The sequence below is a fragment of the Perognathus longimembris genome, chromosome 9 (assembly GCF_023159225.1).
Source record: "Perognathus longimembris pacificus isolate PPM17 chromosome 9, ASM2315922v1, whole genome shotgun sequence".
Taxonomy (NCBI): domain Eukaryota; kingdom Metazoa; phylum Chordata; class Mammalia; order Rodentia; family Heteromyidae; genus Perognathus; species Perognathus longimembris.
The window spans coordinates 51,437,568-51,454,047 of NC_063169.1; the positions used below are offsets into that span (position 1 = coordinate 51,437,568).

General features: G+C 37.1%; 1 protein-coding gene across 6 annotated transcripts in view; it reads left to right on the forward strand.

The window, feature by feature from the left end:
• Eya4 (EYA transcriptional coactivator and phosphatase 4) overlaps nucleotides 1-16,480 on the forward strand; it is a 225,176-nt gene that overhangs the window by 15,712 nt on the left and 192,984 nt on the right. For all 6 annotated transcript variants that reach the window (XM_048354106.1, XM_048354107.1, XM_048354108.1 and 3 more), the window contains exon 2: nucleotides 12,188-12,287. In XM_048354106.1, the coding sequence (XP_048210063.1) occupies nucleotides 12,255-12,287 (33 nt within the window). In that variant the 5' untranslated portion in view covers nucleotides 12,188-12,254. The remainder of the gene's footprint in view (nucleotides 1-12,187; nucleotides 12,288-16,480) is intronic.

Sequence of the window (16,480 nt, forward strand, 5' to 3'; positions counted from 1 at the left end):
GAGATGTGCACTTGTTATCCAAGTTATGGTAAGAAGCATAAAACAGGCTGTTCGGGTAGTCCAGAAAGAAGAAGGGGCAGGAAGAGAGGCTACTTAAAAAATAACCATTGCCAAAAAGAGCTGGAAATGTGGTTTTTCTGTAGATTACCTGCATACTGAGATCAAGGCTGAGTTCAAACACTGGTACTGTGAAAATCTAAAAAAAATTTTTAGTATTAATTCTATGAAAGATATTTATATTTATAGTTCTTACATGAATTGGTAGAAAAATACAGAGCCATATATTTTTTCATGTAACACTACATCAGAATTATTAGGAGAAATGGCACTTACTCTGATATGAAGAATAGAGATTGGTGAGCATTATACCGTGTTACTCTATTAATATCCTACTGTGTGCCAGACATAGTTGTAAGTACCATACTTGTACTACTTAGTATATAACTAGAAGTTTTTAACTTAGCAGGTGTAAACATTGCATTAGTAAAAATAAGAGTAATTGACTCTGTACTGATAAATATTATAATATGTCAAATACCAATTGTGCTATAGTAATTATTAAGTTGTAAATATAAAAATATCCATTTAGTGTGAGAAATAAAATTAATGCATCACAAAATAGAAAAACACTACTTAAGTCCTAGATAAAATAATGTGATATATAAAATTTTAAACAAAATATATAACCAGTTGGCTTCAATTTTTAAAATCTTACATGCAGAATATTTTCCCCTAGCTCTAATTAATTAAGATGCCAGTTAACCTCCAATGATTATCTATTGACTTTAAAGATTAATACAACTCAAAATAGCTTACATATTCCTTCAGAACTGGATAAATATGGATATCAACTTCTGTGCGTTTTTTTTCCTGCAGAATTTCCTGTTATTCTAAGGGATTCGATAGGACTTATACACATAAAACTGAAAATTATATCACTATTGGGAAACTGCTTTGTGCCTTTGAGAAGGAACTCTCTTGCTAACTTAAGTACTGTATGTGTGTAGGACAGCTAACATTTTCCTCCCAAGAAATTTCATGTATGCAGTTAAAACACTCTTAAATTGATTAAGGATTTGTTATATATTTCCAGAAGCACTCAAGAGTACTTTTATGGTTATAAGAGTAGAGTGCATTAGAATGCCAGAAACCAATGAATACGCTAGAGGCCTTCAAAACCATGCCCAACATTCCTGGCTTTACCATATAAACATGTGGGGTAGCCTGGAAAAACAAAACAAATTCTCTTTCCCTTAAGGTAGGAGTGCCCTGTGATGATAACACTACAACTGACTTGAATATTAATTTGATACTTTTTCTGTGAGAAGTAATTTTTATTGCTTAGCAAATGGAATGGCAAGGCAATAAATATGACTGATACTTATTTCTCAAGTGAAGTATTATTTTACATGAGATCCAACCAGTTACCTTTATACTTTTTGGAAGGCATATGATACAACTGCCATAGTATTTTGCCTATTAATCAGGAAAGCTAAAGAGCATTTTATAAATGTTGAATCAAAACTCTTACTGCTGTGAGGGAATTAAGTTTCAAGCAATATATTCTTTTTATAGGGTGAGAAACTGAAGTATGGAGAAATTACAAGGTTTTCCTAAAGCTCTACATTGAGTCATGGCAAACATAGAAATCTATGATTCTGTTTGCCTGATTCAGTCTGAAACTTAATGCATTAATGATATCTAGTTCTTGAAGTGCTTCAGAAGGATTATCTTACTATTTTGTTCATTCATTTAGTCACTCATTTTAAAGTGATTAATAATTTTGCAGATATAGACTTGGTCTAGGGACTTTAACAAATATTTTAAATTTATATGTCACAGGTATTTTTTGAAAGAATCTCATCTCATGATTTTATCATTAGCATGAAAAAGAAATTATGGTATTCTAATAAGGTTGAACTTTCTGAGTCATAATACATCAGTTCCTAAATCTCCTTTAGGAGCCCATATAGCACCAAGAACGTGAACTAGAACTGATTGGAGCCCTAGATAGACCTGGAGATTCAAGTCGTATCCAAGAAAACTACAGCAAGACCAGGGTCCTCATCTCCATGACTGGCTGCTTCCATGGCTGGTTTAATCAAGAGGAGGAAAATTATTCTGATTTTCCTTATATGGTGTTAAGTTTCAATTCTTACATTTAAAATTTCTATTCAGTGTGATCTTTCTCTTACTAGTTCAACTGATTTTTTTCACAAGCCTTCTTCCCTCTTCTTTCTCTCTTTTCTTCAAGCATAATGGGTCCTATTTAAAGCAAAGAAACTTCTTTGGACTAGACCTTGCCTCTGTTTCTCTACAGTAAGCCACAACAGGGACCTCAAGTATCTCTGAACTAGGAAATGATCTGGCATGATTTCCTGGCACAGCTTCTCGAATAGAGACTCCAAGGAATATCCCGGCGCCCCTACCATCACCACTTTCTACAGAAGCCAGTGAAGAACTTTTCCTGGGGCTGAGAATGTTGCTCAGTAAAAAAATGCATGCTGAGCATGAATGAGATTGAGTTTGATCCCCAGTACCACAACACACACACACACACACACACACACACACACACACACACACACACTATGTTATGTTTGTTTTCCTTTTCTTCTCTTCCACAGTTGGCTTTAGCTTATGCAGCTCCCAGCTCTTCCATTGGAAAGTTCTTCTCCCAAGAGACTGTTTGGGCCCCAAAGCATTTGTACCCCTAGAAGCATAACCCGCAGGTTCTACAAACAAGCTCAGGAGTGTTGTGTTCAAGTTCTAGGCAAATCAAACTTCCCTGTAGTTTAAATATGAGCCTTTTATTCCCTTCAATTTCCTGAATACTAATTCAGTCTTAAACAAGCAAACAAATAAAATCCTAGGGTCTTTTTCAAAAGGGCATTCTTACTGACTTGACAATGTATTGTTATAATTTTCATTTCAACCCGTTGGCGTTTCTATATTTTTGTCTAGGTAGAAATACAATTCTCTGGCATAAGTTAATGCTGACTTACATCAATATAATGCCAATTTATAACTGAGTGATTTAAAAATAATGATGTACTATGACCTAGTTCATATCTACCTTTCATTTAAAGCATTTTCTAGGCAATTATGCTTTCTTGGCTGACTGAATTCCCCCATTATTCCTATTGGGAAACAAAGATTTTCTTTTTCATTAAACATGTGGTCTGATTAACTGGAGGCACATAAAGAAAACATGATTTAGGGGGTGACACGAGTGATAGCATGCTCTTTATATCTAGCAGCCCACTATGCATGTGAAAGCATGATTCTGTTTATGCCTTGTGACCCTGGTGGGCAGACCAGAAAGTGGAAGTTGTGATTTTCAAACTAAAATGGAAGGAAGAGTTGAAACAACAAAGAAGTGGCTGTATTCATGGAAGTTCAGAAGTACAGAATTGTATGAGCAAGCTGTAAAAACTCACCACCTATTTCTGTGTTCCTCCTGAGCCCAAGATAAAGAAAAGGGACTATATGGATTCCATTTATATTATCTTCCCCTCTCCCTGTTAAACTTCCTCTTCAAGTTTGCCCTTAAAGTCCAACCATGAAACACGGAAGCATGACATGGAATTGAACCAAAAAAATCCAAATTTGGGTGAGACAACGTTTTCTTAGTTCTTAACTTCTGCTCTTGGAGAAGTCTTTGCTTTTTTTAGATGCTACCGTGGCATCCATGCCACCTCAACTCACCTTACACACTATGTATAATTCTATGAAGAATGTAGTTACCAAGTCAAGAAAATGATTTTTATACACTAATTATACAGGGAAAATTATTTTTCTTCCTTTCTCATTGTGTTTCCTCCCTCCCTCCTTTCTTTCTTCCCTCCTTCCTCCCTTCCTTGTTTTCTCCCTCCCTTCCTCTCTGCTTCCCTCACTCCCTCCCTCTTTCCCTTCCTTCCTTCCTTTCTGTACTAGGGTTTAAATGCAGGGCCTCATGCTTGTTTGGAAGAAGAGATATGTGTTTGTTTTATTATATTTGATGTTTTTTTTTCCACTTATGGGGATGGACACTTTCTAAATTTCTTTATCTTTGAGTTTGTGAATTGTTTCTTTGATTGTATCTTATTTCCTTTAACATATTCATTCTAAAATTTCAATGCACATATTTAAAAGTACTTTTAGAATTTGTTCTCAACTTTATGTGTTTCTATTTTTATCTGTGGTTCCATCAATTTTATTTCCATTTCTTCTGTATCCTTAATCATTTTAAGAAGATTTTATATATTTAAAAGATCTCTATTCTAAATTCCTGGTTGTCTAAGTTACCTGCTGTTGCATTAGCTTTACTGCACTTTATTTCCTGACAAAACATATGCATTTTGATAGATTTCTCTTTCTTTTCTATGGAGCAATTTTGTTCTTGCTTCCCCTAAAGTCTAGAAATTTCATGTCTCCAGGTCTTCTTGGTATTATTTTTGGCTTGAAGTTTCTATATCATGCAGTAAAATTTTAGAATTTACATTTGTGCAGTTCTGAGGTTTTGATTTATCTCAAGAGATTGTTTTCTTTTGCTTCTCCTCCACAGCCTCTGCTTTCTTGCTTATCTGAGGGAGGCTGAGGTTTTCTACTCTCCCTTTCATAAAAAATAGACCCTCTTCTATGTGTTAACTCTTCCTGATACATCTATCTGCCCATGTCCATAAACAAAGATAAAGAAAGTAAAATAACCAATTTTAAACATAAAGACAGGTTTTCCTCTCAAACTTTCTATATGATCAATTTGTTTTGAATTTAAAAAAAAGTCATTTTGTCCTGATTGGGCATGGTCATGTATTTCTTTCTTCCCACCCTGTTAGCCCAGGCTCTCTTGGCTTTACACCTGGGCCATCACAACAGCCTCCAATTGGCCTCTTAACTCTGTGCTGATCATCCGTTTTCCACAAATCAGAAGCAGATGTGTTGCTGCAGTGACAGCACACATGCTAGTGTTCCGCTCCTTCATTGGTGGTTCAAGGCAATCACAATGATAACCAGTGCTCTTCATTTCCTACTCGTTTATGCTTTGCTCTTGCTTTTACCTACTTCAACTTCTTATTGTTTTCTCCTCTTTTTGCTGTTTTCCTTTCTTTTTTACATACCCAAGTATAACCCTGTATTGAGTGTGTCATTAAAATCCCATCATTACTTTTTTTTTTTTTTGGCCAGTCCTGGGGCTTGGACTCAGGGCCTGAGCACTGTCCCTGGCTTCTTTTTGCTCGAGGCTAGCACCCTGCCACTTGAGCCACAGCGCCACTTCTGGCCATTTTCTGTATATGTGGTGCTGGGGAATTGAACCCAGGGCCTCATGTATATGAGGCAAGCAATCTTGCCACTAGGCCATATCCCCAGCCCCCCATCATTACTTTAATGTCACATGGAATGGTATTTTTTTACTTTTGCGAACTTATCTGAGTTCAGAGAATTAGTAATACTGGTAACTGTTTAATACTTTCTACTGTTGGGGGGTGTGGTACAATAATATAGCCCTTGTCTATCCTATATGAAACCCTGGGTTGGATTCTTTCCCAAGCACTTAAAAATATCAAATAAATAAATAAATCAACAAACATTCAATGTTATACACTACTAAATGTGGATGGTTGGTGTGGCTCCTAGAAATTAAAGATAAATAGAAGATTTGAAGTTGAGGAATTAAATCATATTTGTGTAAAAAACTGCATATATAATACTCTACATATAGCCAAAAATGTTGCAATGTTTTCATTCAGTACACAAAGTGAAAAATATAAGAATAGAGAATGTATTTGACTGTAGTAACCAAAGTGGTTTATGGTTTTTAAATAAATTGCTTCACCTGCTTCTAACACAATCCAGTGCAAATGGTGTTAGCATCTCGATTTTATAGGTAAAGAGAATGATATTCAGAGATATCAGTGAAATTTTCCCAGGTCCTACTCTTACTCAGTGGTAAAGCTGGAGAATCAAACATACATGTGTTGTATTCCAACTTTTACGTTAAGTCTCAAAATTATTATTACTTCTAGCTAATCTATCTTTTATCTGGGATTTCAAGAGTTAATCACTGAACTTGGGAGATCTAATTTTGAGTTCTTTCAGAGTGTAATACATTTTCCTCAGGAGAGGCATAAAGTCATCAGATGTGTGTGAAGTAATATATATATACAGTCTTATAGTCTTCATCAGAAAAGATTCCTAGGTTACATGGAAGAAAGATTTATGGTTGAGAAAAAATGCAAACTGATTCTAAGAAAGGGCTCGCTCACTTATTTTCTCCTCTGCTAAGCTGAAAGAAAGCTAGTTGTACCACTGTCAAATATACAAATTTCTCAGCACTGTTAACTACAAAGAGCAGGCCGAAAAGGCAACAGGACCATCGTGAGAGCAGGGAGGTTGGTTTTCAGAGCATGCAGTACTTTTAAAGGTAACAAAACATGCATAGGCTCAAAATTGTTTCATGTATCTTCCTGGGAAAATTTGATGATAGTTAATTTTCAGTTTTTGAATCTAAGTAGCCAAATATCAACTATTAGCTAATGTAAACAAAACAGAAAAGCTCAGTTGAACTCAATTGTGAAAAATTCAAGTGATCATAATTTTTAATTCCAGGCAGGTTTTTACAATGAAAAGAATTTACCACAAATGAACTAAATGATAATCTTGAAATTGAGCTTATAATTTTCTAGGTTGAGAAATATTAACTTTGTTATGATGATGATCAGCATTATTTTTATTCTTTTATAGTACTAGGGAGTACACTTAGGCCTTTTGTACATAACAAGTATGTATTCTACCACTGAGTTATGCCTCCAGACCTAACCCCCATTGTCACTACATTATTTAACATTTTCGGTTAAATGGACCATTTTGCAAAGTCCATATTCTCTCCTTATAAGCAGTTCAAGAATAAATAGCTGAGCTTCTAGTTTGTAGCTTGGCTCCACTTAAGGAGCTTGAAATCAGGCAAGGTGCTCATTACTATTCACCCAGATCTGTTTCTTGGCGACCTCAGCTGTTTTTCTTCTACAAGCAGGGAAGAGAGTCACGTGCATGGTCCAAGAATGCTCATCTCTACCGCCCTGAACAGTTGGCCATAGAAGTGGAGCTAGGTGTTCTTTGTTTGCACTGTTGGCTTTCTCTCTCTGGCCTGCTGCCTGAGCAGATGGAGCCAGCTACGGCCTGACCCAGCTTCACAGCCCCATTAATAGAAGATGGAGGTCAGTGTAGGTAAATAGATGCATGGAAGCAACGTCCTTTTGGATAGCTGTTCCCAGCTATAATTTCTCAACAATTGAATGAATGGGCTTGGAGACGGAGTTTCATACTGGAGCATTATGATTAATAATGAAAAAATTTAATCAGCTATGATGGGAAGATCTTGTGAAATGCAAAGAAGAACTAGCTGGATGACCCAGCAGCAGGAAGAGCAGAGAAATGGTGAGACTTCAGGAGTAACAAAATCCAGGTGCTCTGATCCAGTCAGGGCGATCTTGCCTCGCTCAGTTTTGCTCTTCTTTCTGGGTGAGCTCCTCTGTCTCTCCCTACAGACCAGCTTTTTTCCATCTATCTGTATAAAGCTCCCAAATTTTACATTCTAGTGGCTTTTGCCATTGAAGGAGGAATAACTCGATATTTTCTCAGGCTTATGTCCTAAGCAAGATGAATCATTAGATACAAGTAATTTAGTGTAACTGAAGAAACCCTGGGGAATGTACCTAATGGGCCAAGTTGAATATAGATCCCTGTAATAGATATATAATACATGGATATAATGTACCCCCAGGTGAGCAAACCTTAATTTGGTTTTACTTGTGGGCAGGACTGAAGATAGTCTCTTGCTATGCAGCTCAAGCTGTTCTTGAACAAGTCTTACTCTGCAGTGCTGGGATTGCATGCACTACCATGCCCCCCAACCTTACAAAATATATTACTGAAAATTTACTTTCAGTGTGAGAATACGAATTCCAGACTATCACCAAACTGCTTGGAATATTAAGACTATAATGGATAGGTACCTTCCCATAGCCCAAAAACTGCACAGGCACAAAGATTTTTCATAGTCCCACCTAGATTTAAGAGATCTGGATTATAGCCTATCTCATGTATCCTCGCAACTCAGGAGGCTGAGATCTGAGGAGCAGTTTGAAGCCAGCTAAGTCCATGAGACTCTTATCTCTGATTAACTACCCCCCCCCCAAACAAAACAAAAAAAAGCAGCAGTGGAGCTGTGACTCAAGTGGTAGAATGGAAACTTTGAATAAAAACAAAACAAAACCAATCAACAGCAGACCATTGCAAGCCCCAGTACTGGCACAAAACCAAACAGATCTGGGTCATGGGTCCCAAGTAGCATGATTCTCACATCTACCTTCCCATCCCAGAATCTACAGTAGACCACTGGCCCAAATGGCCAGGCAGCCTGGGATTGCTAAAATCTTCCAAGAATGTAGTAAGCATTTGGGGCTTGAGTGGGAAATGGAGTGATTTATTCTCATTTTCCTGCAGCAATAGGCAACTGTAGCCTCAGGTATTTAGATTTTCCCAGGCACTCACTGTGCAGGTCCTCACCAGTGGCTGGAGCACAGTGTGATGTGAGTGACAGGGTAAGGAAATGGCAACGACAATGGGGCAAGACGAAGGTCTTTCAAGGGAAAGGTCTTCCTCAGAGCTCCCACCATGGTGGTGGCCCCCAGAACTAAATGCACCAGACTTCTTGGGTCTCTTCAAGATGCTGTATGGCTTAGGGGTCTCATGGATACCCAGGATAGAGTAACACTCTGAATGGCTTTCAGAGAGTACAAGTAGATTAATACTGTAGAATTTGTGGTCAGGACAAGTGCACTGAGACCAGTGATGCCTAAGGTACAGAATTAGAGGGAAGAAGGAAAACTTAAAAAAAAGAAAGAAAAAGAAAGGTTTTGCTTCAATTCAGGCAATTGCATTCCTGTAGTGGCAGTGAGAAGAGGAATTTGTGGAGGGACCTGTGTGAACATATCCCTGAATGCAGAGAGTGGGTGGGCCAGGCATCAGTGACTAAGTCCAGGGGTCAGGCTTTAATGGCTGGTGGAAGACGCTGCCATTTGTATGCAAATCTAGAGGTGCATTTTCTCAAGCACAATTTCTGTCCAAATCCCATATCATCCTAGGCACCTCCATTCCTCTTTGTAAGTAAGGTATACCTGGAAGACAGTTTTATTAGAAAGACAGAGAATTGAGCCCATATTACCTTGAAGTGAGAGGCCTTTCATGTCTCCACCATTTGGACAAGCCTGAAGGAAGAACTTTGCTTCATTTCTGAAAATTGTCTTAAGATTATGTGTATGTGTGTGTGTATGTACATATGTATACAGATACATCTTATATATTTGAAATAAAAGAACCATAGAATCTTTTATTCTAATTTTCCAAGACACAGGACTTTAAAGCTCACCCCTAGAGTAACGTTACAGGAAAGGCTGGCTATGAGGAACTGACTGTATATTGAGACCTTAGCTGCTGGAGCATGATCTTACAAGGAATGGAGAGGTTGCTATGATTCTTGTTTAAAATTCACCTTTTCTGGGGTCCTGGCCATGCAATGGTACTGGGAACTGGATCATTGCCTCATAAAATAGCATGGGGTTATTGTTATTCCTTAATTTTATATATCTTTCTTATAAGGTAATACTTTTCTTAGTTGATTCACAGATTGTTCTCAACCTTTGCTCATATATTTGTGAAAACTAAATGTAAAAGGATTTAGCATAACAACCATTGCTAAATTATGATGTAAAATAATACTGTGTCTGCAATTAGCCCATGCAGTTTTACTTGGTTCACTAATGTAAAATCACTAGGCTCATAATATTTTAGTACCTTTGTGAGTTTGGCAAAGAATGAAAATCATGTTACCGCTAAAAGTCAAGCTAAATAACTATTAGTCTAAATTTCAAGGAAATATAAAGCCAAGTATTTTGTTGTAACATGGAACATTAATGCAAATAACTTCCCAGCTAGAACACTAAATACATTCTGAGCTGATGGTTAGTCAAGAGGGACAGTTTTTGCTTAATTTTCTTGTGCTGCAAGAAACTTCCAATGAAGTCTTCATTTTAGTTTCCCTCAATTTAGAGACAGCACTCTGAATTCATGGATGTCTTGGAAAATGATCACTTTTTTCCTGATAATCATGCTCTGTATTCTATATATCCATTCTGGAAATACTATGTTCACACTTGGTCTCATCTTAAAAATAATTTCCAGGGCTGGGGATATAGCCTAGTGGCAAGAGTGCCTGCCTTGGTATACCCGAGGCCCTAGGTTCGATTCCCCAGCACCACATATACAGAAAACGGCCAGAAGCGGCGCTGTGGCTCAAGAGGCAGAGTGCTAGCCTTGAGCGGGAAGAAGCCAGGGACAGTGCTCAGGCCCTGAGTCCAAGGCCCAGGACTGGCCAAAAAAATAAAAATAAAAAATAATTTCCATGTGATAATTTTATAGATAATGTGTGTGAATTGTATCCTAAACATTACACTTAAGTTCTATTCTAACTCCCATGAGTGAATATGGCCTTACTAGGAAATAGTCTTTCCAGTTGTTTGAGTTAAGGGAATGTCTTATTGGATCAGATGGGCCTTGTCTAAGACCCGGTGTAAAAAAGGGTAGAAAATTTGGACACAGAGACACACATATACAGAGGAGTCCAGGTGAAGAAAGGGAGAATGCCACATGATGATGCCAGGATTGGAATGATGATTCTGTATGCCAACGAGTGCCAAGTTTGCCAACAAGCACAAAAGCCAGCAAGAGACAGAGAACAATTCTTTCCTGCATCTTCTGAAGGAAGCATAGATCTACTGATATCTTGATTTAGAACTTCTAGTTTACAGAACTGTGACTAAATACATTTCTTGTTTTCTAAGCCACCCAACCAGTTAGTGGTGCTTAGAAAAGACCTAACCATGCTAGGTGTTATGTTAACAGTGGGCTTAATTAGTATCAATGATGATTTTTATTAGAAGTATATTTCATTAATAGATCAAATGAGTAGGAAATTATCTAGTAGATAATTTTAATATGGAATGTTAGGAAGAATTAAAATGTTCTAAAGTAGTTAGTAATTCTCCCAATGCTCCTTTGTCCTAATACAAAGTAGAAAGTAAATTGGAGCCAGCCACGTAGCTGAAAAATAGAGATGAAACAGATTTTTCTTAAAGATACCTGTATCTTTGAGATGGAATTTCCAAAACATAAGTTATTGGCTCTGTTACTAATACCATCAGATATATACTCTGTATGTTTTTTGATATTGTGTTATTTCATCACCATTTATGAAATACCTAATACTTTCCAGGCACTGAGCTAAATACTGTACAGAACTCTCTTCAATGACACAAACATTGCCTTCTCTTAAACAGGTTACTAATGCTGACATTGGAACTTAATCCGACAGAAGCCACAGAGGCCACTTGGAGAGCTTACTTACATGTCTAATTTATGCTCTCTATGCTGTTGTTTTAACGGACCCTGTAATCATTTTCATATCACCTGACTTTCCTCACTCAGTGTTCCTGAATGGAAAAAGTAATATAGTATTTATCTAGGCATAGGGAAGAAAGTCACCTGAAATGGTACGACATGAAATAAAGATAACTTTTTTTTTCCCAGAGTTAGCTGATTGGCTCACCATTGTTAACTGTACAGTTTCCCTTCTCACACTGTGTGTGAGAACTTCTTTTACTTCAGCTTTATATTTATTCTCTTTTAAAAACCAGTGTATATTTAATAACATTATATTCTTTAGAAGCAAACATGAACCTCTAATAATCCTGATGCGTTTTCCTATAACAAAAGCAACCCCACTGCAATAACGAATTGCACATCTCTGTTTAACTCATGTGCTTTCAAAAGTGTTTGATTAATGTAGGTTTTTGATTTTTTTAATCTACCAGTGGCTTAATGATAGATGTCTCTCAGCAAAGTAGGGTCCACTTTATTTTGGATGTGTCTCCAAAATTGTCCTCAAAAACATCTACCTACAGGATTCCTGAGTAGATGTTCTCATAAATCAACTTTGACCATGCTATTACTTATAACTTTGTTATTTAGGTCAGATATTAAAAAATCTTCTATAAACTACATGATAGATTCTAATATGTGTTGGTAATTTAAAAATGAATAGAAAAGATAAACCTTTACTTTTTTCTCTATTTCTTTGTTTCCCCCTTAGATAGTCCACTTTTTAATTGAAGGGAGCTGCCTCAACTTGGCTGTATCAGGAGCAGTGAGCAAACCACATGGAAGACTCCCAGGATTTAAATGAGCAATCAGTAAGTCTTCATTCCATCTCAGCTTTCCTTAAAAATAGTTTTGGTACGATGATTGAAAAGCAAACTTAAAAAGGGATATACACTAAAACGGTAAGATTTTTGTCAAATGTATTTTTTGTTGATTTTTAAATTTTCTTTTAAACCATGAAGCTGACATTTCCAGAAGCATGCTAGTGCTGCTATATGATGATTTCACTTTTCGATGTCTTCCTTGATTTTTTTACCTGGAAAGCTAGCAGTTGAAAGACCAGGGTGTTGAAATCATGCTGAGTATTTTAGACAGTCTGTGCAATTTTATGGACTTCCTGTGTTATGTCTTGATCCCCAAACACTGGATAGTACATAGATCGTTGGCAATCAGAAAGAAGCTTAGTAGCAGAAAGTGCCTATTGCTCACTTTACGGATGAAAATCACACTGTCAAGGGCTTTCTTTATTTTACTAGTTTTGTTCTAAGACCAAGAACGCATCAGTTTGTTCACAATTGGTTTAAGTTTCAGATTTCACTGAGGGAAAAGGCTTGATAAGGAATTTTCTTGTTACAGTGGTTAACAGTATTCTTTATGGTTTGCAAGCAAAGAGAATGAGTGGAGGGCATCCTCTACCCACATGCTACTGGAGACTGTCACCCAAGACCTTCTTGCACACTGACAACTAAGCAATGTCACAGAAAAGGTGTGCTCTTATCAAGAAGGTTTCCATTAGGCTCATGCTATTAGCTTGCATGATCGTGATTTAAGCCTAAGATTTCCAAAAGGTAACTGGGGATAAGACATTTGTGTATAATCATGTGGTTCTAGCAAAGATGTAGACAGTGAATTCAATGGTGAACTGGAGAATGTTATGCTAAATAGCTACCATTCTAAACTGTTTCATTTTGTTGAAGATATTTAGTTTAAAAGAAGTGATAACTGTGTCTTTAGTTTCCATAAAGAGATTAATCTAATGGTATTATATGTTTTTTATATATATATACACACATATATATACTTCCTGTAGTATCATTATAAGAAAAATATAACAAATAATTGCAATGTCATAACACTATGAAGCCTGTCAAATAGTAGAGATGTTATTCTTTAAAAAACTGCCAGGCTTATTTACTGAAGTGAGCAAAAATGGCAACAGGGACCTCAAAACAATTAAAAATAAAACTACTTGTGAATGAATCAAGTACATATTGATTGAGGGTGCTAGTTATCACCATTTGCTATTTCTTCCCCAGCCACTGAATGGTTTTGGTGTTGTTGGCATCATAGGTTTCCAGCCACAGATAACTTCTGAATGATGGAGTTAGCTAAGTGGCAATGCTACAGGGAGAGTGTGACCTGTACTTTGTTCTCATACAATGAGAGTTAGTTAAAAGCTTATGTGCGTGTGGACACATGTGTAGGTGGATATGTACCAATGTCCCATCAGTGTCATTATTTTCCCAGAGACTGAGGGATTTGTGGGTTCCTGGGACTTATGTATAAAACACACTGAATCTTAGCATAAAATGGCTGATTTAGTCAGTGGAGGGGGGAGGGGAGGGAGGGAGGGAGGAAGGGAGGAAGAGAGGGAAGGAGGGAGAGAGAGAAAAAAAAGTGAGAATAAGGTTTGTATTCATTGTATTCAGTCACAAACATGCCCAGAAGTTATAAACTGTAGGTTTATAATAGTACTAGTGTCCTTCCAGTGTCATTTTAGGACTGTTATTTTTTAAGTCATTGTTTACCTTCCTAGTGATTCTAATTTGCAGCCAAGTTTAACAACCAAAAATTTAGGGTGACCTTCCCAGCCTCCAACCCTTACCCTATTTGCTGAATTTAGAAATACATAGGTCAGCCTGTTCATCATATATGAGTGGGAAGGGTGGTTACAGCTGTGAGATGACTGTTCATGCTGGCACCGCTGGTCAAGTGACAATTGTGACTTATTGCTGGTCTTCTGACTCCAAGTCCTAAAGCTCTCTCCATTACCTCAACATGCCTGATCATTTCAGCAATTTTCATTTTGAAATTCATCATTGAAGCAGGTCAGAACAATCCCCTAAAAAACAACCCCTTTACCTTGATATGACTTATGTATGAGTTAAATAACATTTCAACATTTGAGCAGTATATTAATGTCACAAAATGTTAAGAAAAATGACATTTATTCAGATATAGAATATGTCAGATGAAATTAAATTTCATCCAAAGATTAAGGGACATTTTCTTAGATCATTAGCTGCCTTCCTATGAGAAGAAGTTTTTCCTCTGACATAGGACAATAGGTACCATGTATAGCAGGTGTGACTCCATCTAGCATGTTCTATACACTCTTTCCAGTCCTCATCATATCTTTTGCAATACAATACTAACAGCCACCATTTTACAGATGAGAAAACATCTATAATGGAGACAGTCATATCATTGCTAAATGCCAGAGTTTAGACCTGAACTCATTTTACCTGATCCTAAAATTTGTCATGAATTTTGGTGATACAGCATAGTATAATACATTAAGGGCTCCAGTTATAAAATCCACCAGTCCTGACACTTGCATGTCTTATGACCACTGGGAAATTACTCAGACTCTTTCTCATCTCTGAAATGGGGAAGATGACGAAAAGATGCTAAATGGAGTGCTTCCGCACACTTTAAACACTTGAGAAATGCTAGCTTCCATTACAAACACTGGAGATAGTCAGTGTTTTTTTTTATGAGTACTGATTCATTCGTGCCTATCCCACTACTTTCTGGACATCCACCCTCCCCCTGGAAGTTCTTAGGTCCACAATCTACCAGCTTTCCTCTCTTCCACTTTCCCTCCCTTTCTTCTCTGCTGCCCCATTTGCTATCTCCAGGACCAGAACCACCCACTACTGAAAAGGTAACTTCAGAAAACAGATGCCATCTCCTTTCTTCTACCTTCCATCCCAAAGTTCTAGACATTCCCCATTTTAATCTCTATCAAGGCTGTTTTCTGTGTTCCAGCTCCTTTACTTTGAAAATTCCACTCCTGACTGCTCTGTTCTAAGTTACATCTGAAGGTGATTCTTTTAGTTTTTGTTTTTCTTTCTAAAATACATGCCTGATCATATTGCTACTCTACTTCTGGTCTTTGCAGGCCTCCTTTTTCCTCATTAGACCAAATTGTGGGTGTAGACAAGCATCCAAGACTAGGGTTATTTGTTTTCTCAGGCTTACTTATGGCTTCTGTCTATTTTCTGAATTCCTAGATTCTCTGGGGTTTCTATTCTTTTGCAAGTGCTGTATATACTGCCTCTTCCCAGATGGGCCTCTCCCTTTCCTATCATTCTTGGAGACTTCATTTAAGGTTGACTCCCCTTGAGCAATCTTCCTTCATGTCTCTACCCACAGCCACAGAGTCAGCCACCAAACTTAGTTAGGTGCCACTACAGTGTGCTATCAGAGAGCTCCAGAATTTACCTTCAATGTAGCACGTAGCTATACAACTCTTTAAACTGAAATCTTATCTATTTACTTGCTAGTGTGTCTACATTCTGAACTATTCAAGAATAATGAGTGGTATTGTTCCTGTTGTGCTCTTTCTTCTTGAAACAATTCTTTGCTGATGATGCTCAGTAATGTTTTCTCAAAAAGCTTTTATATACTGTTGTTGAGGTAGGTAAATGAGTGGCCTGAAAAATTATACAAAGCTAAAATATTATTCTCAATCTATTACTAACTCTTGAGCTCATAGTGGACTTTTTTGGAGAAAAATTGCATGAGCTCTAAAAATAATTTACTTAAATATGATCAGAATAAATTTGATTCTTAAATATATCTTTTTCTGTTTGTATTGTTTTGTATCTGTCTCATTTTGCAGTTTGGCTCAGTGGGTATAGAGAGTTTAGAAGACAAAAAGTGTAAGTAAAAAAAAAAAGTGTAAGATCTGTAGAGGATGTAGTTAAGTGAGGGAGTGCTAGCCTAGCATTCACAAGGCCCTGGGCTCCACCCAGGACAATATAAAAATGGCAAATAATCAGATGCCCATGGATTATGCCAATAATCCTAGCTACTCAAGAGGCTGCGATCTGAGGATAGTTGTTTGAGGCCAGCCTGGACAAGAAAACTCTTATGTCTGAAAAAAAATCCCAAAGTGGAGCTGTGGTTCAAATGGTACAGCATGGACCTTGAGTAAAAAAGGCAATAGATTTAGTTTTCATAAATTATTATGATATAATTATTACTACTAATAATTATT